Source organism: Hoplias malabaricus, chromosome 1 (assembly GCF_029633855.1).
Source record: "Hoplias malabaricus isolate fHopMal1 chromosome 1, fHopMal1.hap1, whole genome shotgun sequence".
Taxonomy (NCBI): Eukaryota; Metazoa; Chordata; class Actinopteri; order Characiformes; family Erythrinidae; genus Hoplias; species Hoplias malabaricus.
In genome coordinates, this window is record NC_089800.1 from 54,552,731 (window position 1) to 54,576,955 (window position 24,225).

Sequence of the window (24,225 nt, forward strand, 5' to 3'; positions counted from 1 at the left end):
CCTTATCTTTGAAATTGCAATAAACAAGTCTTTAAATCTAATGGCCACTGAAATTGTACACTATGAAGGTAAAAGAAACACACTATGCTCCTGGATATCTACAATGACAGTGAACATGCCTCAGTTTATAAAACAACTTAAACTGTAGTAAAGTGATTACTCTGAATGTCAGGCCAGTTGCCAGTATTCCACACATTACATTAATACATTCATGACACGCTTGGACGAGCTCTTACAAATATTACGTCAATATTAAATAAGTAGCTATTCATGGTTTGTTAGTTGTTAATTCACTGCTTATTTACAGTTATTAAAATGTTAAGACAAAGACCTCAAAATAAAGTGTTACAGAGAATTGGAGTCGACACTTGAGAACACATGAAATGGTGTGAAAATAAAGTATCGATTACCGTGGCCAGAATTATCCTGGTTATTGGTATTATCGCAGTATTGTTGAAAGTAACTCAAAGTTATAGAGTTTCTAAAAATATGTTGGGTACAGACTGAGGTCCCTTTTTAAGAGACAGGTTTATTTCAAAACAGCTCCTAGAGCACAAGGGAAAATGCACAAAAATTGGCAACAAAATGTTATTGTGCCCTGTTTAGGGTAGAAGTAGTCTCAAATGTTTATTATCAATGTAATGTGTGTGTGTGTGTGGAGGGGGTTGTCAAACAAAATGACTGAACCAGAAAATTTATATATGCATGTGTTTACAAAAGTTTTCACTCTGCTGTGGTTCACAATCTCACCTCCCCTCCCCTAGTTTTGAGAGTCCTTGGGGAGTTAATGTGAGGTGAAATTGAGCACAGCACCGTGGCTCTGTCACTGCACCATGTTTCCCCTGACACAAAACATAAATGAAATTACATACGGCACAGCACTGTGGACTCGAGGCTAGAGTCACTGAGAAATGAATCTGCGACAAGGCTCCAGTTACTTGGTTTCAAATCTGAGACAAGTAATGAGTCACTGGAATCCAATTACAATCCAAGTCAAGAGTAACTAAGATGCGATGCGAGTCTGAGTGTTGTCCGAGCTGAGTCTCAGTCTGTAACCCTTATCCAGTTCAGGGCATCGGTGGGTTCAGAGCCTACCTGGAATCATTGAGTGCAAGGCAGGAACACACCCTGGAGGGGGTGCCAGTCCTTCACAGAGCGACACACACTCACACATTCACTCACACCTACAGACAATTTTGAGTCACCATCCCACCTACCAAAACATGTGTTTTTGGAGCGTGGGAGGAAACCGGGGCACCCGGAGGAAACCCACGCAGACACAGGGAGAACACACCATACTCCTCACAGAGAGTCACCCAGAGTAAACCCACACAGACACAGAGAGAACACACCACACTCCTCACAGACAGTCACCCGAAGGAAACCCACGCAGAGACAGGGAGAACACAGTTGCTGAGATAAAAATCTGATTTAGGAGTCACTTGGGTTGAAGTCTGAATCAAATCTTGTGTATAATCTGTGTACAAATACAAAAACCAAACTCCAGTTCATCTGTGGGTGATTCTTGGTGACTGCTGTAATGTTTTTGTGACACCAGAAAGCAACTGACCTGAGAAAATATCAGCAGCTCCTAATAAACCCTCGGGCTTACAGCTGGACGCTGATGTGGTCAGAAACTGCCTCTGACGCCTGTGACTCAGTGTGAAAGCTAAGATGTTTTCCAGAGGGTCTTCCCCTCAATCCAGAGAAACAGGGGGCTCATTGTTCCCCTGGAAACTGGACAAGCAGTGATGCATTCGCATGCTAATGAGCACCAACAAAAGCAGCCCTGCCGTGTCTGGCTGTGGGACGACCATTGCCACGGTGACCAGCCTGGAACCGAGCATACAGCCAGGCCGGGGGTCCAAGGTCTGGGGATTGTGCCAAACCTTTTACAGAAGATTTCTTTACAATCTCCAGGGGTTTACTCTGCCCCAAGTCTGTGCTGGAGAGAAGCACCTGATTTTGTTTTGAAAGGCCTGGAATCCAACTGCAAAAAACAGAACCATGGCCCTTTCATTTACAGTGTTCAGTCCAGTAACTTCTGATGTGAAGTGTCATCTGGGCAAACACCTTGAGGATTATCTTTAAAACTTCATATTTGGATTTAATTGGAAAAAGTTAATCCAAAAATGAGGGAGCAGTTACGATAACAGTGATTATTGGTCTTTCAAGATTAGCGATACTAATTATCCATGAGCAACAAGAACTATGTTGCTCCACAAAACCCTGAGTATTCCATGATAAACAAAGAGTTGATTCTGTAAAAACACACCTTTCCATTGGAAACTACAGGGTACCTTTTATTCTAACCTATGCCAATCTCAGTATATGAAGTTGAGAGTTGTATCTGTAAGAAATTAGCTACATCACTAAACTGGTGGAGATAAACTTCATGTTTCTACATCCAGGCATTACCCCTGGATCCTAAACAGAGCCTGTCAACTATAAAAACCAGAGAAACAAAAAGACAGAAGCAGAAACACACTTAGATCTGACCTACTGCAGTGTCAAATAAGGACAGGCAACTTGTAACCGAACAGACATCTTGTCAATTCCCCTTCAGATTGGGTTCATTTATGAAGGAAATACTATGAATGGTTTGTAAACAAGTCTCCTCAGTGATAAAAAACACTCACACCATTATATGATCACACTGTCATAATGAACACATTAGACCAGTTTCCAGTGAGCAAACAGACCGGCACATTATGAGGAGTAATAACTACAGAATTGGGGTGAATCCAGATGAAAGTACAATCCCTGAGGAGCACCTGGAAAAGTGGAAATCACCTCAGGAACCTGTACAAATTAATGAAGTGCAAACAGCATCTTGTGAGATTAAAATTAGCAAGTTTTGTCTTAAATTTTAATAATTAATATCTGCAGAAGGATTAATAAAGAAATTGAAAGAGACCAGATGATCGTGTGAGTTCTTACTGCCTGCCAACAAAGGCAAGCCTTGCTGAGCAACCTCCTGGGTGGGCTACTGTCCGGCTCAATGACGTCTCCATTGGCCTTGCAAGACTACAGCAATCGTCCATCTCCCAGCCTTTGATATTGTAACTGAGCTTGAAAAATTCATACCGCTTTCACAGCAGGCACCAAGTCCCTGCCTCGCTCGCCCCTTCCCTCCCTCTCTCTTTCCTTTCTCCCGCTTTGTATAGATTACACAGAGCCTATCAAACAGTCTCATCAGCTGCCTGGTGTATAATTAATTCTCTCTACCTTATTTAAAACCAGATTAATTATAATTGCGCTCATTTCGCCGAGCGAGGACGTGTAATCACTCCAAGCTTGCATGGTGCTTTCTGGGTGGGTTTCTTTCACTCTCCCTCTCTCTCTCTTTATCTCTCTCTCTTAATCACACGCATCCCACATGCTTCGGAGTTGGTCGCGCTAATTTCCCTAATTTAAAAAACAACTACGACGTTCAACGCTGACTTTTCTAATTGTTCCACCATTCTGTGGAGACTCCTACACATTTTCTTTCAAAGTTCGGTTGCATTGTGTCTCTGTGAGGCTTCTGTAGAGTCAGAAAAGCTAGAAGAATGGAACAGAAATGGGGAAGAAATAAAAGGAATTGAAAGTACCACAGAGTGGGCTTTCTGGCCAAATTGAATTTGTTGATCTGTTCCACCCTCACAGCTGCTACTCAGCAAACAGCTGGAATAGGCCTAACATCAGGTTCAGAATGTGGTCAGAATCACACTTCTGGATCTGACCAAACAGGCTGCAGGTCAGCATAATCTCCCAGTGTTTTATTTTCCAGAAAGCAGCAGTTAGCCACAACCAGGGTCATTTTCCAACTGCCCATTGCCCGTGCAGAGGCTGTAGATCAAAGGAACACCAAAGCAATACAATGTGGAAATAAACAAGGAAATGTACTAGAAATTCCCTCAACAGTAGCCTACTTTACTAACTCTGCTAACACAATCCGGCTTTCAAACCTTCCTATTAATGCTTCTCCATCTGAAGAACTGGGTCTTGGACTCGTTCAGTTCCTGGTGGTCTTCAGCGAACCAGTGAGCGTTTAGATGAGAACCAAGGATATGTCATGAGTGGGGGACATTGTGGGGGGCTCGGTTCCAGCATCGCTGTGGCTGAATTCAGGGCCAGAGCCGTAGAGAAATGGACAGAGTCGTGACAGGGTCTTTGTTTACAGTGGGTTCAGATCACAGTGAGATATAACGTGTGTATAACTGATGCCTATAACTAACTAAACACAGACCCAGAAAACAAACTAACTAACAAAAGCAAATTTTTAAGCTCCACTGAAGAATTACACTTTATTTGAGGCTCTGTGCTCACTCCTGAGTTTTGGAAACACGTCACGTCCTCGGATGATGTCACGGTTCGCACTGAGGAACCAACTACTCCTTGTAGTTTAACCTTTTTGGTCCTTGGCTGGTAGAAAAGTGCTACATGAGCCGTCTTACCATCCATTAGCCTTTAGTTTACCTTGATCTTGACTCGTCACAGTTGGGAAATCTCACCTGAGATACATTCTTGAAGACAACCTGAGCTCTGGGCACACAAAGAGAGAGAGAGGAAGATAAAAACACAAGAAATAAATAATAATAAAGCTGTACACTCCACTGCTGAGAGGAAGTACACGTGCTCCGACCCCGAGAGTAAACTGAGAGGAAGCCCTGAACAACAAAGCACAGAAAACAAAGTACACCAGCCTCAACCCTTCTGCATTTTCTCCATCCTCCTCAACGATTACAGCCGCACATCATCAAACAAATGCTTTGCTGCTTTCCCAACACCGGCTTATTGGATTCTTTATGAAGGAATGACACACGCTCAGAGGACGTAATGATCTCGCCGTGGGCCGACTGCCTTCCAGGGTTATGGAGATGAAGAGTGATCATTAGGTGATGTGTGAAATGACTTGACTGGATGTAAACAGGGATCTGCGTCAAAAATTGATCACAGTGATTTGAAGCCTGTGATTTGGTCAAAGGTGAAAGAAAAGAAAACAAGCAGAAAATGTTCAGTAAAAGCATTTTCCACAAAGATAACATCAGCTTAACTCCTTGGCGGTAGGGCCCCGGGGGTGGATGAGGTTCACCCCGGGTTCCTCAAGGCTCTGGATGTTGTGGGGCTGTCCTGGTTGACACGTCTTTGCAACATCGCGTGGACATCGGGGGCAGTGCCTCTGGACTGGCAGACTGGGGTGGTGGTTCCCCTTTTTAAAAAGGGGGATCGGAGGGTGTGTTCCAACTATAGGGGGATCACACTCCTCAGCCTCCCCGGTAAGGTCTATGCGGGGGTACTGGAGAAGAGAGTCCGACCGATAGTTGAACCTCGGATCCAGGAGGAACAATGCGGATTCCGCCCCGGTCGTGGAACACAGGACCAACTCTTTACCCTCGCTAGGATCCTGGAGGGTGCATGGGAGTTTGCTCAACCAGTCTACATGTGTTTTGTGGATCTGGAGAAGGCATTCGACCGTGTCCCTCGGGGTATTCTGTGGGGGGTGCTCAGGGAGTATGGGGTACTGGGCTCTTTGTTACGAGCTATCCAGTCCCTGTACAAACAGAGCAGGAGTCTGGTTCGTATGGCTGGCAGTAAGTCCGACTGGTTTCCAGTCGGAGTTGGACTCCGTCAGGGCTGCCCGTTGTCACCGGTTCTGTTCACAATTTTTATGGACAGAATTTCTCGCCGTAGCCAAGTGGCGGAGGGTGTCCGGTTTGGTGGTCTCAGGATCCCATGTCTGCTTTTTGCAGATGATGTGGTCTTGTTGGCTTCATCGAGCCGGGACCTACAGCTCTTGCTGGACCAGTTTGCAGCCGAGTGTGAAGCGGTAGGGATGAGGATCAGTACCTCCAAGTCCGAGTCCATGGTACTCAGTCGGAAAAGGGTGGAGTGCTCTCTCCAGGTTGGAAGTGAGATCCTGCCTCAAGTGGAGGAGTTTAAATACCTCGGGGTCTTGTTCACGAGTGAGGGAAAGATGGAGCGTGAGATTGACAGGCGGATCGGTGCAGCGTCAGCAGTAATGCGGGCTCTGTACCGGTCCGTTGTGGTGAAGAAAGAGCTGAGCAGAAAAGCAAAGCTCTCGATTTACCGGTCAATCTATGTCCCAACCCTCACCTATGGTCACGAGCTTTGGGTAGTGACCGAAAGAACGAGATCGCGGGTACAAGCGGCTGAAATGAGTTTTCTCCGCAGGATGTCTGGACTCTCCCTTAGAGACAGGGTTAGGAGCTCGGACATCCGGGAGAGACTCGGAGTGGAGCCGCTGCTCCTCCACGTCGAGAGGAGCCAGTTGAGATGGTTCGGGCATCTGGTTCGGATGCCTCCTGGACGCCTTCCTGGAGAGGTGTTCCGGGCATGTCCAACGGGGAGGAGGCCCCGGGGCAGACCAAGAACACGCTGGAGAGACTATATGTCTCGACTGGCCTGGGAACGCCTCGGTATACCCCCGGAGGAGCTGGCGTCGGTGGCTGGGGAGAGGGAGGTCTGGGGTTCTTTGCTCCGACTGCTTCCCCCGCGACCCGGACCCGGATAAGCGGTGGATAATGGATGGATGGATGGATGGATAACATCAGCTCTTGGCTCGATTGTGGGATGATCGTGATGTTGGCCATTTTTGTGGTCGATATACTGTCCCAGAAATAAACAATATTACTGTCATTCCAAGACAATTTGGTTAACCCTTATGTACCCAGAGAAATAAGGGTAAGCACTCTGTAACTGGTTGGTGCGGATTCTGAAAAACACTCAGTCGAATCTTCAGCTACACCTTAAATATGAGAAGAAGGGGACAGAGGACGTGCGAGGGTCCGCTAACTGCTCGCCCTGGTGTGGGAGAGAAAGGCTGACCTGCAGCATTTGGCAGAAAAGAGACCAGAAAAAAACGATAAGAATGCACACGGTTTGATCTGAGGGAAGATAAAGAGAGACACAAAGCGAGAACAGAGGATAAAGGGAGCAGTGATGAAACAGTACAAGATGAAAGTGTGTGTGTGTTGACAGCTATAGTAATGGCAATCTAACGAGAGAGCAATATCAGAGAGAGAGAGAGAGAGAGAGAGAGAGAGCAGTAGTGATGATGGTCACACAGCTCTGATCTTCCCCACCACACACACACACAGGTTTGTATTGATGCAGTTTGGGGACGTGAGCCCAGTGCAGACCACTGTAAGCAGAAGCCCATACTGCAGTAAAGGGGCGTGGCTGGGGTCATCCACAAATGTTTTGACTTAGCGTCCTGTGTCACTGATGAAGGACTAGAGGACGACCGACACACACTGTACAGCGACAGACCAACGAGGGAGGAGTGTCTCACAGAGTGGACAGAGAGTGGCCGCTGGGTTTAAAAACTCCAGCAGCACTGCTGTGTCTGATCCACTCACACCAGCACAACACACACTAACACACCACCACCACGTCAGTGTCACTGCAGCACTGAGAATGATCCACCACCACATCACACCTGCTCTGTGGGGGTCCTGAGCGCTGATGAACGGGGGGAGAGGGGGGTGAAAAAGTATGCAGAGCTACAGATGGACTACAGTCTGTAGAGCTCCTGTGTGATCAGCTGAGAGAGTGGAGAGTGAGTGAAACAAGGAAGGTGTTCCTAATCCTAATCAGTGTGTGTGTGGGTGTATGGCCTCATTAGGACCACAGACAGATGCACTAAAACATGTAGCAGTTCATAAAGACAGTGTGCCACACACACACACACACACACACACACACACACACATGGTCAGATCCATGGATCCAGAAAGCCTAAAGCGATCTGTAATCTATAAATCAGCGTGCAGCCCACTCAGCTCTAATCTGCAGGAAAAGCCTGACTTAGAGTCATGGCCAAAAGAACTGGGATAAGGACACACACTCACACACACACACACACACTTTACTGTCTCCAGTATAACGACACAGGCGTCACTAACTTATTCACACACACTCACACACACAAAGCCCCTAAAACAGCCCAAATCTACTTAAAAGCCTTTCTGTGTGGGATAACAGACACACGGGACTCACCCTGACACAGGGACGAGTGACACAACTAATATCAGGAGAGAGAGAGAGAGGGAGAGAAAGAGTGAGAGACAGAGTGAGAGACGGTTAGAGAGAGTGAGAGAGAGAGACAGAGGTAGAGAGAGTGAGACAGAGACAGAGTTAGAGAGTGAGACAGAGAGAAACAGAGTGAGAGAGAGTGACAGAGAGAGAGAGAGAGAGATAGAGACAGACAGACAGAGACAGAGTTAGAGAGAGAGAGAGGGAGAGAGAGAGAGAAATAAAAGCACAATGGTTGATTTGAGATGTGCAGTCTACAGATGGGGTCTCTGGCTTCTATGCACACGCCATCACAAATTACCCCCGCAGCAGGCAGACACACAAACAACCTCTTTCTCACACACAGACACACACACAAAGTTCCTGCGTGCCAGTGTCAAGTTTTTTTTCTAATTTCCTCCTGCTGCCTTCAAAACTCAAGTTTGCTTTTGTATGATAAGGACACTTTAAACACACACACACACACACCAAACAGAAACCTGGTTCCACTGATTTTGTGAGGTCACAGCTGAACCCTAAACAGTGTGATGATACACCAGGTGTTCCCCAGCTCTAAAGGAATGGGCCGTGGCTCTGATCGTCCAGCGCTGAAGCCCACAGCGTCGGGCACAAACAAGCGGCCAACTCGGCCTCCGTCTGTCTCCCACCGCTAAACTTTCAGGGGAGGAGCGCCACGCTGCCCCAGGCGCAGCTCCGGAGGATTAAGCTTTTCAGAAGTGTGTTGGGGGTGGATATGTGTTACAGCAGACCACCGTCTCCTCGGGTAGAATCTGAGTGGGATCCAGGAACATGGAGGAGGACGGAAAGAGCAAAAAGGAATCTATACCCTCCCGTAAAGCACAGCCCACTGCGGGGATCTATCCAGGGGATTAGCAGACGCAGTTCCCGGGGCTTAGGGAGCCACGGCTTACGGGGAACAAGTGGCAGGCGCTTGTTTTGATTTGTTTACGGCTGAATACAGGGGTTAACATGGTGGGGGAGGTCTGAGTGTGTGTGTGTGTTTAGATTTCAATCTGTAGCTGTATTGGCTTTAGCGCTTAGTCCCTACACATCTGTAATCCCCCGGTGGAACAGGTCGCCTCTTCCCCAGAGTTCACAGCGTATCGTGGGAGGTCTGGGAGCTGATAGATGTGTTAAAGTGGTGTGTTGTTGTGGTTGCTGTATTTTTCAGCTGCTCCCGTAAAGGGTCTCCCCCACAGACCACCCACCCACCGACCTCAGCCAATCCGTACCTGACCTTACATTTGGCACAGATTTTACGTATGATTCCTTTCCTGGACTAACCCACTCCTCCTAGGCTTGGGACCAGCAGCAGGAGGGTAGATGTGCACCCCAGAGGCTAGGTTGCAGACACTGGGAGAACACCCTGAACTCCTCAGAGACAGTGACCGACTCAAAGCTGGAACCCAGGACCCCATGGCCACAGTGCAGCAAAGCCATCCGTCACAACCACAGAGCCAACAGAAGACCGTGTTTATCAGAGGACACACCACTGGGTGGCTCCCAAATAGCTCCCTGCTCCCTACATAGTGCCCTCCCTAGGTCTAGAAAATATAAAGGTTAGGGTTAGTATCTGTAACAGAAAGCTGCTGAGATTCAGGGGGACATCGTCACAACAGCAAAATTAACCCAAAAAAAGATATCTCTGTATTTTTTTTCCTTAATCATTTGATGAATGATGTATGGACCAATCGAAATGCCCCAAAATGACCTGGAATAATATGGTTTTACATTGACATTTTCATTGAAATTTAAAAAGAATTTTACCTTCTTTATGTTTTTCTTTGGACAGCAACGATACAAACCTTAGGGAAAAAATAGAAAAAAGTATTTATTTTGCTCTTTCAAGGTGACTGCGACCCTGAACCGGATAAGCATTACTGATAATGAATGAATGAATGAATGAATGAATGTCTTCCAAATTGCTTTTTGCCGTGAGATGGATTAGAAGCAGCCGTGGTCTTGTCCTCGATCTTGGTCTTTCTTCCTGGGCACTCTCACAAAGCTCACAATAAACTCTCATCACCAGAAGAAGCTTCAAAATTAATCATTTAAAAAATGCAAAAGTATTTCTCAGTTTGCAGATTTAACCTGGTCCTCCCACTCAAGCAGCAACTTTTAGGAACTAGAAGGAAAACCTATGTACAAATAATGTTCAAGTATCTTTTTATACACTGACTTATATTTGCTGTTACAGTTACATTATTTAAGGTGGAACTCACTATAAATTAAGGAGAGCGCTAACTGTATAAAAGTAAACACAGAGCGAAAGTGCTACAAAACTAAACCACTCGAGTTAAACATGAGTTTCTGTGGGAATTCAAACAGTGAATAAACACTTACAGACAATTTACACTTCAGACACCAACAAGATACAGTCGCTTCTTACTCACACACACCGCTCCACCTTAAAAGACACCACTCCACCTTAAAAGATACAGTCGCTTCTTACTCACACACACCACTCCACCTTAAAAGACACCACTCCACCTTAAAAGATACAGTCGTTTCTGACTCACACACACCGCTCCACCTTAAAAGATACAGTCGCTTCTCTCTCACACACACCGCTCCACCTTAAAAGATAGTTGCTTCTTACTCACACACACCACTCCACCTTAAAAGATACAGTCGCTTCTTACTCACACACACCACTCCACCTTAAAAGATACAGTCACTTCTTACTCACACACACCATTTCACCTTAAAAGATAGTTGCTTCTTACTCACACACACCACTCCACCTTAAAAGATACAGTTGCTTCTTACTCAGACGCACCGCTCCACACTAAAAGATAGTCGCTTCTTACTCACACGCACTGCTCCACCTTAAAAGACACCACTCCACCTTAAAAGACACCACTCCACCTTAAAAGATACAGTCGCTTCTTACTCACACACACCACTCCACCTAAAAAGACACCATTCATTCATTTATTATCTGTAAGCGCTTATCCAATTCAGGGTCGCGGTAGGTCCAGAGCCTACCTGGAATCATTGGGCGCAAGGCAGGAATACACCCTGGAGGGGGCACCAGTCCTTCACAGGGCAACACCGGCACACATTCACTCACACCTGCGGACACTTTTGAGTCGCCTATCCACCTACCGACGTGTTTTTGGACTGTGGGAGGAAACCGGAGCACCCGGAGGAAACCCACGCGGACACCAACTCCTCACAGACAGTCACCTGGAGCGGGAATCGAACCCACAACCTTCAGGTCCCTGGAACTGTGTGACTGCGACACTACAACCTGCTGCACCACCGTGCCACCCCTAAAAGACACCACTCCACCTTAAAAGATAGTTGCTTCTTACTCACACACACACCGCTCCACATTAAATGATACAGTCGCATCTTACTCACACACACCGCTCCACATTAAAAGATGAGGCACATAAACAAATGAGAGATCAGCATTTGATGATATTGACTTTAAATCGTTCAAACCCACATTAACAAGGACTTTTGAACACGGACTTATTATCCCCAAAAACAGAAAAAAAAACATCAGTCTTCTGCAGCGTTTTCCTGTTGGAGCTCAGAACGAATGTAGACTCCAATAAACTCTTCACTTTTCACACAGCTTCATTTTTAGGTTCTTTTTTGATGAAGAGAGCGACAAATATTATTATTCATACCACACAAGATTTGCCTTAAATTGAAAAAAAGAGAAGACTTTATTATATGTTATGTTGCCCCCAAAAAACAGCAACAAAAATAACATTTAAAACGTCCATATAAACCTATTATTACTGTGTGTATTATAATAATAATAATAATAATTATTATTATTATTAAGCGCATTATTATTAAGGCCAGTCAGGACTCATATTCACCTGTGTTGCTCTATAAGAATGCAAGCTTCATCCTCAGAGCAGCGAGGCAGAGGATAGAACAGTAATGAAGCTCTGAGGTGGGAGAAATGGTCGAACCGTGTAATACCCATGATGCATTTGGACACAGCCCCTGCATCGCAACGTTCCTCAGACTTTATTCACACAAAAGCTCCCTGACCGTGCAATTACCGCGCTCTAAAAATACCTCCCGCAAAAATTTCATATTCCATCAAAGGTCATTTTGTTGAAAATCACTCACTGTTACAGCGCCGCGCCCAAATGATAGCCATCGCAACTGTCAGAAAATGACAGCTGAAGAAATAGCTTTTCTTGCTCTTGTTCTCCCTCGCTCTCTCTTTCATTTCTTTTTTGTCTCCGTCACAGAGAATCGATATCTCAGGTTAAAGAAATGGAGTCTCTTTCAGGGTGATTTTTTTCCAGTGGTGCTGAATGGAACCTGGTGTCCGTGTCCACAACACACACCCTGATGGCGCTGCAGGGGCTCGGGGTCCTGGGTAGGGGTCCGACCCCTCGGGTCACCGTCTGCGAGGAGTGAGGTGTGTTCTCCCTGTGTCTGCGTGTTTCCTCTGGGTGACTGTCTGTGAGGAGTGTGGTGTGTTCCCCCTGTGTCTGTGTGGGTTTCCTCTGGGTGACTGTCTGTGAGGAGTGTGGTGTGTTCTCCCTGTGTCTGCATGGGTTTCCTCTGGGTGATTGTCTGTGAGTAGTGTGGTGTGTTCCCCCTGTGTCTGTGTGGGTTTCCTCTGGGTGACTGTCTGTGAGGAGTGTGGTGTGTTCTCTCTGTGTCTGCATGGGTTTCCTCTGGGTGATTGTCTGTGAGTAGTGTGGTGTGTTCCCCCTGTGTCTGTGTGGGTTTCCTCTGGGTGACTGTCTGTGAGGAGTGTGGTGTGTTCTCTCTGTGTCTGCATGGGTTTCCTCTGGGTGAGTGTCTGTGAGGAGTGTGGTGTGTTCTCCCTGTGTCTGTGTGGGTTTCCTCTGGGAGACTGTCTGTGAGGAGTGTGGTGTGTTCTCTCTGTGTCTGCATGGGTTTCCTCCGGGTGACTGTCTGTGAGGAGTGTGGTGTGTTCTCCCTGTGTCTGTGTGGGTTTCCTCTGTGGGCTCCAGTTTCCTCTCTCACTCTTCAAAAAGAGAGTTCTTCTAGGGTTCTTCACTTAAGCCAATGATTAGAACCATGTGTTCTATACAGAACTACTGCTATTCAGAGATGGTTCTTTCACTGTGGGAGTGGTTCCACGGATTGATGAATTTGGTTCTAAGTAGCACCTTTTTAAAATGGTTCTGTGTAGCTCCCAAGTGTTCAACTTGTTACAACAGAAGAACCCTTTTTAGTTCTGTATAGAACCATACACAGCACATTCCCCGTGAATCTGAAGAGCAGTTTGATCATATAGCTTGTTCTATACAGAAATTGTGTCTCTAAGTAGAACCATTGCCTTTATTAAAGCACCCTGGAAGAACTGTCTTTTTAAACAGTGCAGAGTCCAAATGCAGTTGGAGTAAGTGTGTGTAACTGTCCACAGCAGTGTGTGTGATGTCTGGATCCTAACCCTGCTCCAAGGTGTGTTCTTGCCTTGCCTCCCAGTGATTCTGGATAGGCTCTGGACCCACGATGAAGTGGCTTTATTTTGTATATGTTGTTTATTCCCACTATTGTAAAACACACTACACTGGAAAACCATGGGTGAATTAACCTGTAGAACAGCAAGCAGCCCAAGTAACAGTTCTGCTCTTTAATTTCACTCCTCTTCTCTTCTCTGCAACTTGTAGCCTGAGTATTGATCCACACTGCGATAAACAATGTTTTAAATTTCACCTCTAGGTCTCATAACATCAGCCACGGTGCTCGTCCTGGAAAAGAAACAAACCTAACAGAAAAACAGAGGAAAATACGGACTACACTCAGAGATATTCATTCCTCTTGTCGTATCAAAATTTAATGGACACTTCATCTCCCGTTTGAGTTTAGCTCAGGACATTGTGTCTCTGTGTGAGTTTGGCTCAGGAGTGTGAACCGTGTTCCTCAGCAATCGGCAGAAGCCAAAAGGCATGTACCTACGAGCAGGGAGTAACGGTGGGTCCATCAGACGACCATAGTCAGGCAGCTGCCACTAGGCCTGTCATGACCGCCATTTTTTGTGTGTTCGATAAATTGTCCCAGAAATAATTGCAATAAATTATATTATTGCCATTTGAAGACCATTTAATGCCACTGAAAAAAATACTATAGGAACATAACACATCACACCACATTCACAAGCATTGAACTTAGTAAGAATATCCAGACACTGGGACTGGAATATAACAAATAAGTTTAAACCACAATTGTAAACCAACAGAAGAATAAACGAATAGAGAGAGAAAGCAGGAAGCAGACAACAGTGATGGGCTAAAAAGATGGTGATGTCATTCTTATTTAAAAAAAAAGCTCAGCGGTAAACTCCATGGGTGCTGTTGGGGTCAGCAAAAATCATTGAAGAAATTTCCATAAATTATACAAAATTCATTATTATTGTGACAGTCCTAGCTGCCGCAGCGTTAGAAATCCTCTGATGAGGAGAGATCTGGGATCAAACCTCTGTGTTTCTCTCAAGCTTCGTGGTGTTTTGATGTCTCCCTTTAAGAGGTGCTATGGCCCCCTACTGGAATCACACCCATACAGGATATTTTCAAAAGCAGAGGGAAGGAAATCTCAGTTTTCAAAAAAGATACGTGTGGAAAGGGCCTCAGATTCTGAATGGGTCAAAATGGAAAGTGTTTCTGATCCCATTGTCATTTACATTTATGCATCTGGCAGAGGCTGTTATCCAAAGCAACTTACAAAAGAGGATCTAACATTCAAACTACAGTACAATTTATACAAATTACATTACATTGAGTGCAATATGCCAGGAAGTAACAAGTGCATTAAAGAAAGACTTTCAGTGCAAGAGATTTCAGAAGAGCTGGGTTTTCAAGTATTTCTTGAATGCGGCAAGGGTTTTCTGTTGCTCTGATTGTGCTTGGAAGCTCATTCCACCAGTGTGGTACCAGAGATGAGAATAGCCTCGACTGACCTGTACGGGGGGTTGGTCGTGTTAGTAGGCGCTCCTTTGAGGAACGGAGAGGGTGGGCGCTAACACATGGTTTTAAGAGTCTATTGAGGTAGATGGGAGCAGAGCCAGTGAATACTCTGAAGGCCATCATTAGTGACTTAAATTTGATGCGAGCAGCTAAGGGTAGCCAGTGCAGCTCAACTAATAGGGGCGTGACATGTGCTTTTTTAGGCTGGTTGAAAACCAGGCGTGCTGCAGCATTCTGGATCATCTGTAGCGGTCTCACAGCACAGGTCGGAAGACCTGTCAGGAGGGCGTTGCAATAGTCTAGACGGGAGATTACTAACGTCTGAACGAGGAGCTGTGTTGTATGTTGAGTTAGGTATGGCCTAATCTTCCTTATGTTCAATAGGGAGAAGCGGCACGATCGAGCTACAGCGGTAACGTGATCTGCGAAGGTCAGCTGGTCATCATCCGTGACACCCAGGTTTCTTACAACCTTGGTGGGAGCCACTGATAGGGACTCTAGCTTGATGCTGATGTTGTGGAGAATAGCTTGCTTGGCTAAGTCAATGTGGTTGCATGCTCCTTCTGCATTTCTTCTGAAATCAATGGAATTAAGAAGGAGTTTGGTCTATAATCCTTCGGGAAAACTTCCCATTAGACGTTGGAACGCTGCTGAGAGGATCGGGCCTGGTGCTGGTGTTGAACGATTAGTTCTGGCTCATCTTAGCTGTACCTGATGGGGTTTGGGTTTTTTGGATCCAAGCCATAAGTGCTTGATATTACTGATGTCTTGATATAAGTGCAGAGGCTGTTAATGGTCTAAATTGGGACCAACTGGATGATGATGGAAGGCCAGGCGTCCTAAACTCTGGACAGTGTAGTGTACCAGGTCTTGAATAGATTCAGGTTTATCAAGGAGAGTAGGTTAATTTAACCAGAAAGACCTGGCCAAGGTCAGTCCATAAGCTCCCTAACGTCACAACTGATGCTGCAAAGTGGCCACCCCTGATGGCCATTTGGCAGGACTTTGAAAAACTTGCACGGGCACTTAGCAACCCATCCTTGACCTCATCATCTATGACCTCCGAGTCCCTTGCCGGATGTTTACAAACTCCGGATTTGACTGCGAGGCATCTCCTTTATTGCTTGTGTCCTCTGAGAGTGGATATTCTGCATTAGTGCACTCGAGAGAGCTTGCGACAAGGGACAGAGGTTTATTGGTCAAGTCTGTTCTAGGTCACCTCAAGACAGGAACAGCGTTCTTCTGAGATTTAGCCACTAGCTCCCCCGCTAGGTCTGCTGTCGCTGTTACTGAGGGTCTTCACAAGGTGACTCCCCCCCCCCCCATTCCCTCCTCCCTCAGTCGAATCTCCTCCATCATTTATTGATACGCTTCCCCGAAACGAGGCATGGCAGGCGTCTTTAGTGCCTCTTTCTCTTTCCCCTTTACCTCCCATCCGTCCCTCCATCCCTCACTTCTCTCTCTGTCGCTCACACTCGTGCACTTTCTGAGCAGTCCCAAAGGTCTTTTAATTTTTGAGGGGTTATTTTTAGCTGGAGATAATCGAGGTGGAAACTCCCATCTGTCCCGTGTACATCCCAGCTGCCCTGCTTCGTCTATTTCTCTTTTTTTAACAAGAGGAAAAAAAAGAGGATGAGAGAAAAGAGCGGAAATAAATAAATATCATATTTGCATGATCACACCAACAGTAAACGGAAGCTCAGTGTTTCAATCTCTGGGCGTTTCAAAAGCCTCCCCACAGGTGTCACGGCTAGGAAAGTGATTGTGAGTCGACACCCGCAGAGGTTTTGTAAAATTGTTTGGTGATGGTTCCGTTTGAATTTAGACGCCACTCCTGGGATTTCACCATGATTTATTAAGGAATGCAAATGTCTTCATAAGATTCAGTCTCTCACAAAAGCAATGAGATGAGCAATGAGAACACCTCCACCCCCATATTTCATAAAAAAAAAAATTGTGTATTTTTTTTTAAATAAGTGAATGAAATATCAAAGACGACCAATATGCTCTGGTTCCCTTTCACAGTCCAGAAAAGTCTCCAGAGTGGGCCACAGTCTAGGTGCTGAAACGACTGAAATGACTGGTTCAATCCACGGTGAGAATCCTAGTCCTAGAAATGACAACTGATTTTAGCTTTGCTAATGGTTCTACACATGCTGACTGACATGACAACCCTCTGCATTGTGTGTTGTCTCTTTCCTGTTATTCACTATTCCTGTACTTCACTAGAAACATGCATTCATTCATTATCTGTAACCACTTATCCAATTCAGGGTCAGGGTGGGTCCAGAACCTGGAATCATTGGGCGCAAGGCGGGAATACACTCTGTAGGGGACACCAGTCCTTCACAGGGCAACACACACACACACACACACACCAACTCACTGTGGGAGGAAACCGGAGCACCCGGAAGAAACCCACGCAGACACAGGGAGAACACACTGCACTCCTCACAGACAGTCACCCGGAGTGGGAATCGAACCCACAACCTCCAGGACCCTGAAGCTGTGTGACTGCGACACCTACCTGCTGCTCCACCGTGCCGCCCGCACTAGAAACATAAATATGGTAAATGTGTTGTGAATTTCGGGATGGAAATGTATGTTCTAAAAGACTAACATGGGCCTCTTTTCCACTGCAACAATTACTACCACATCAGCCAGTTCCGCACTGGTCCGGACGCGTGAGTTTGTTGTTTCCAGTGAATCCCTACGCCATTAATCCCAGGCACCAGGACAGTTCCTTGGCTAACTGTGCTGAAGACGCCAGGCTGAGCAGTGTTCAGTGTTGAACTGTGTCCCTGCAGAAACACTACGGGAGCAGCGACACTCACCACTCAGGATTGTTCGACCCTGCCGTGCTACGTTACAGACGTGGAGGATATGGCACAAGTATAATATCTCTAGAGACAGATCATGATATGACACATGATATTAACAAGCGCCAGTGGTGCTACATTTAGAAATACTTCCCAAAACAATGAGGCACTTCTGCTGCTCTTAGCTAATGTTTATAGAAGCACTTGTCGTCAGGACCTGGTTGAATAGTTCAGTGCTAGCAGCTCTGCTGAATTTTAATTGGCCTCATTGATCTGCGTATCTGCTATGTTCTTATGGCCGTCGAGCCTTTTACTGTACCTCTTTCACTCTCTCTCTTTTTCACACCCACTCTCTCTCTCTCTCTCTCTCTCTCACGATAACCCTACACTACACTACCTTCCTTTTGTTTAAATTATAAATTCTTGACTATTTTTGAATTGCAGTCTCTTAATTTGAGTAAAAATTTCAGGGACAGTTTTAGTATGAGACACAGAAGCTTTAACAGAGGCAATTTATGAGTGGATTTGGTAAAATGACTAATTATTTTTGATGATAATAAATAAAATGTCCTGTGTACATTAACGTGTTAATTTTGACAGCTTTGATATAAAGCCATCTAGCATTGTGCATTAAGTTGTGGAGCCTCCAGTGTGGTCCGATGCTCCTCTCAGTCTGGGCCTAACCCTACAACCCTCTGTGTATAACATGGGATAACTGCACTGTCCTCTCTTAGGTCCTCCTCCTATGGCTGTTCCTTCCTTAATGGCAGCTGATGCAAATTTAATGGATGCGGGTCTGGCCATGTGAAGCAAGAGCAGTCCAAACTCAGAATGACAGCTGAACCCACTGATGGCCCGCTTGCATAAAATATCACCAGGCCAAGACGCACAACAACAGCATCCTGGATCATGGAAGAAGACGTGCCATGAAAAGAAATAGAAAGAGCTCGAGTTTCCAGCAGGTTAGCACTGGATTACAGTGAACGGTGGGTAAAACCTTTTGATTACGTAGCTGTTGTAGATGTAAAACTGTAAAAGCCTTGGATCTCCATTTGTTGTTTGGAAAGGTCTATGGTCTATTACAATAGGCCTAAAGAAAACCAATCCTATTGCTATTGTTTACACTGAAACTAATGCTTATTTCCATTTCCTGAAAAAGGTGCCATGTTGGAAATATGAGGTCCACTTTAAAAGATGTGGAGCTCCTGAACATAATCAAACCAGAGAACAGTGTTTCCCCACAATAAATGTTGCTTTAAATGCTGATGTGGTGCATATGGAGCAGCTAAACATGTGCCTAACCTGTCCATGCTCAATGCTGAGCGTTAGCTAATGTGTTCTAACCCGGACTACAACTTAAGATTCAGCAACAATACAATGCATTATTACATACCAGTATCCAACATCATCAGTGCTCACATAACTGCTATCAAATCCTCACAGCAATGTTCCATCATCTACTTCAAACCATTCCCAGAAGAGCTAAGGCTGTTCCTTCAGCACAGAGTCGAGGAACTCTCTGATTGCAGAAAGGAAGATTGCGGGAGGAGGAGGAGAAATAAAACACAGATCTGCCACTGATTGCCTCTGTCAGCGTGAGTGGCAGCAGAAAGGAGCATCCTGATCGTGTTATGCAGCTGGGGAGAGGTCGCCATATTGAATGTGTCAAGTTAATTAGTGTAGAATGCAAATGCAGTGTGGGGCAAGTCAGAGAGAGAAAGGAAGAGAAAGATGGAGAGATCACTGAGGGGATGTTTCAGTGTTTTCTAGCTTCCTTCACAATCATTCACATTCCTTTGTCTGTGTTCCTTCCTTTAAAAAAAAGCCTGGACAACAAAGCCCTCTGGTCCCCTTCAGGTGAAGGTTGGTGGAAGGGAAGAGACCTATGGGAGTTGCAAGTTTACGTCAAAGTAGGGCTAGTAGAAGATGAATTCAAATCCACATTCTGAAAAATATGTTCATCCACCCGGTCCTGTACCCACTGTGTGTTCATACTGTCCCTTTAAACCCACACTACTGAGCTGTAGTCACCTACGTCTGCTCCGTCCAATCTGCCACATGGAGGCAACACTGAGTAGAATCTAAACACAGAGGCCAACCGAGAGACTCTAGCAACTCGTACCAAAGAAAAATGTCTTGTTTGGACGTGAAGACAACAATAATTCACTGAATATGAACAGAACATGGCCCAAAAACAGAGACAAACAATCTCCCAGAAATATTATAAAATAATACCCCAGCTTTAATACGTTTTACAGTTTACAGTATAAGCCTCATCTGAACTTGAAACATCTGAACATCTGAACCTGAAAAAGGTTATTTGATTGTAAGAAGCATGACATTGTAACCATTTTCGGAACAGCTCCTAACAGCTTTAGACCCTAAATGAGGTGCTGAGATGAGGTGTGTTCTTTAGAACGAGGTGAATTTAGTGCGGCGTTTAGTAGCAGTGCTTAAAATAAAGAGAGAGATTCATCATCACTCCTACACAAGGAATCCATGTCTTTTTAGTTTCCCATCGTCTTACCGCGACGTCAGTGCTGAGACAAAACACGGTGTGAAGGTTCTGCTATGTCAAATATCGCATTGTGGGAAAAAAAACAATTGTACTGAGAGTGAATGAGTCTCAAGTCTCACCACAAACCCTGGCATGTCCCTTTCATACTGCACCGGACAAAGCAACCTGAGCAAACCCAGTCCAAAGTGAAACTCACCTCTATGTGAAGTACATGTGCAGAGGAACCCAAACTGCTGCGCAAATCACGTGATAGGTTGTGTTAGCTTTATATTAAGGGCCATATAATACACTGACTGGTGACTCACTCCTACGAGTTTAATAAGAAAAAAATTCACTGTTGTGGTGGTAGGAACCCAACGTCTCATTCATTTAGTGCCTTTTTAAATGTAAAATTCTCCCTGACTAAATGTTATTGTAATATTTTGTCTGAGAAGGTCTTGTTCTAATTATAAAAATGGTGGAAACTTACAAAACCACTAATGATAGTTTACCTTTCAGCAATAGAGATATGTTTGAGTATTTTTATAGTATTTAAATGTTAAAAAGTCAGTAGAAGGCCAGAATTGACAGTAGAACAGCAGCTAGAGCAGCACCGGTTCAACACAAATATAGTAATACAAACTTTGTGTGTGTGTGTGTTGTGACGAGGCCGGAGCTCATCACGTGGATGAAAGCTCTCCTTAATCAGGGAGGGGAGGGTGGAGGGGAGGGTGGGATTATGGGGTGTAGACCTTCACCGTCTGGCCCTGCGTTTCCACTTTAAAACGTCCATGACATTCACATTTTTTTCAGCAGCAGCGATGGTGTTTCTCCTCAGGAAACTGCATGTTGTGACTGGAATAATGAACCAAAATTATGAAAATGACCAACGCATCACAGATTCTTAGCCAGGGACGGTGGTGGCCGGCTCTCATGGGACAGCGACCAAGAACTGGAAGCAGATTCCAATTCGTCCACCAGCTTCAATCTGACGCTCTTGTTTTCTGAGCCATGCTTAACTTCCAGGATAGGGAAAGGGACAAGAGGTGGGCCTCAGTGTGTCCAGTAAATAAGAGGAAACTGGACTCATTCCTTATTTACAGTTTGTATTTTCATTCATAATCCAAGCTGCTGCATCAAGTGACCCACTTCCTAAATTTACCCTCGGTTCCATTACACTACTGCCCTTACTGTCTCCCTTTAAAACGGGAGAAGAGTTCATCCTCAAGTGGCAAAGTTAGACACCTTCAGACACTTGTAGATGCTATAAATAAAGACGTACACATCACACATTTACACAGCTTAAACTTTCTAACCCTCCAAAACAGCTCACTTTACCACAGATAATAAATACATTGTCCACCACCAGATCTCAACAAAATGTAAGTCAGAACATTGTAAACCGATATGAGGTTTTGCTCCAACTGCAATTAAATGTCATCAGTGCACATTAGAGCCAGCAAAGGCTATTGATTTTGAACTCTTTGAAAAAAGAATTCCCAACACCGGTTTATCAGTACATTCCCAGATCTTGGCATTGTTTGGTTTATGTCCTACAGATGGGTATATCGTTGGTTGATCACTACTAGAGTAAAAGCTAAACCAACTCCAGCAGCACTGGGGACAGGGCAGAGGGGTCTGAGTTGGTTAGATCAAAAATAAGGCTATAAAACCAGCATGAATATAAAATATATGAAGTTTGAGGAAATATGATTCATATTTTGGTAAAAAGATAACTTCACTGACTGAATCCTCCAATAACAAACGCTCCCACCAAAGACCTCTACCACAGTTCGAACCCAAGAATGATTTGACCCACACTTTGCAAAAACTTTCAAGACTAAACTTTCCAGAGGAGGGGGAGCAGCCTGACCCCACACTCAGGAAAGTACACACTTAGCACAAGTACAGAACTAGCAGCTGAAACACTGAGTGACTCGTATCACGTGCAGAAATGTTTTCAGAACATTTAGCTTCTTTCAGCATGAAGTCTGGAGTGGGGAAGAATACGTTTGGGGAACATTTCCTCATGAAATTAAAAGACAACACACCAAAGCTGTGATTAATCACGATTCAGCACTGAGAAAATAAAAATATAACCAGCGATTAATAACTATTCATCGACAGATACAATGCAAATAGGTGAGACGCTGATTCCTTTCCTCACTTTTTCACTTGTGTTGAAGTAGTAGGCTACTACTTTGAAAACACCCCGGAAAGTACAAACACACCTCTGAAAGCTATAACTTCTGAGAGATCTGAGATCTTTTAGCTCACCTTCCATGCAGAAGAGCACCAGCCAAGCAATCCACAGGTCAGAATTGTGAAATTTCACCATTTTCTTGGGTGAAATTTACTTTGGAAACCTTCCCTCTTTTTTAATTTCTTAGAAAACTGTTAATGTTTTGAACGGATTTTCAAACTCGACCACTCCACAGTTTCTTAGGAGGGAATTAAGGGTTCCTTGAAGCCGTGGACATGAATGAAGTCTTTGTAAAAGCGCTGCGGGACAGAAAAATAATGTAGAAAGAGGTCACGGATATCGGTTTCTGATCGGTAAAGGAGAGACTCCTCAACTGTAATCACCGCATTTCTCCAACAATGGCGCCAGTGGGTATCAGCTGAGAGAGAACTAACGGTGCGGTTAGGGCGTCCCTCGCTCGTTTTTATTCCTCTCCTGGTAAAGAACGGTTCTGTCAGTCGTTCTTCACGGGTTCCCTCGGTTTTCCTCCACGTATTAACCTCGGTTCCTTCCCGGTGAGTCCTCCAGTGAGAGAGAGAGAGCTCCGAAGTCGTTTCTCTGAGGCGCTGCCATCTCTCCCCGGGCTCCGCTCCGTGCGGCTCTGATTAAACACTCAGCGCGCGGCTGTTGCCTGGAGACCGCTGACGCCATCCGCGCGCTCGCGGCCACGGTGCCCTCCAGTGGCGCGAAAGGGAGAGGCTAGTTTAGCTGTTAACACTTAAAAAACGGCAGTTTTCTATTATTTAATTCCTCTAAAGCTAACATTTTTCCGCTTTGAGTTTGAAATGTCTGCCCACTTCATTCCACCACCGAAGAAGTGCCCTCTATCTCACAGCACCCTGCTTTAAACCACATAACAAACAGGAATGAATGAATGAATGAATGAATGAATGAAGGAATGAATGAATGGGAAGAAAATATTGATGAGCCCCCAATAACAAAATTATTGGAAACAATAATTTAAACACTAACAAATATAAAACATTTAATTTACTAGAATAAATAGATCGTGAAAATTTTTTTTTCATTTTATATTTTATTTTCTTTTAATGTATGTATTTAGGCCTATATTTATTTTTAAAATTTATCTGGAACTGAAGGACAGCAGAATAAAATGTCTTTATTCAGTGTAACTGTGGTTTAGTACACACAACATTACACTTTTTGAAATTTGAATCTTATATGCAGTAAAATTGTAATCTATACAATATTTCACTTTACACGTAAAAAAAAAAAAAAAATTAGTTTGACAATTTAAAAATTGTCTGTAAAAAATTGTTTACTCTTTTTTCGGTTTTATTTGCATGACCGGAAAGGTATAACTTTAATGATATGATCGTAATGAGTGTAAGATCAATGACCAAGAACCAGTGGACAATTAACTGGACACATTTATCTTGTGTATATAATAATTAGTTAATTCGTTAATTCTTTCATTCATTCATTCATTCATTCATTCATAACCGCTTATCCAGTTCAGGGTGGCAGTGGGTCCAGAGCCTACCTGGAATCAATGGGCGCCTGGAGGGGGCACCAGTCCTTCACAGGGCAACACACACACTCACACCTACGGACATTTTTGAGTCGCCAATCCACCTACAACGTGTGTTTTTGGAGCGTGGGAGGAAACCAGAGCACCCAGAGGAAACCCACGCAGACACAGGGAGAACACACCAAACACCTCCCAGACAGTCACCCGGAGGAAACCCA

General features: G+C 44.8%; 1 protein-coding gene across 1 annotated transcript in view; it reads right to left on the bottom strand.

The window, feature by feature from the left end:
* Positions 1-23,103, bottom strand: part of igsf11 (immunoglobulin superfamily member 11) — a 95,181-nt gene extending 72,078 nt beyond the window's left edge. The window contains exon 1 of the mRNA XM_066679657.1: positions 22,551-23,103. Within this exon, the coding sequence (XP_066535754.1) occupies positions 22,551-22,611 (61 nt within the window). The 5' untranslated portion in view covers positions 22,612-23,103. The remainder of the gene's footprint in view (positions 1-22,550) is intronic.
* Between the last annotated feature and the right edge of the window lie 1,122 nt (positions 23,104-24,225).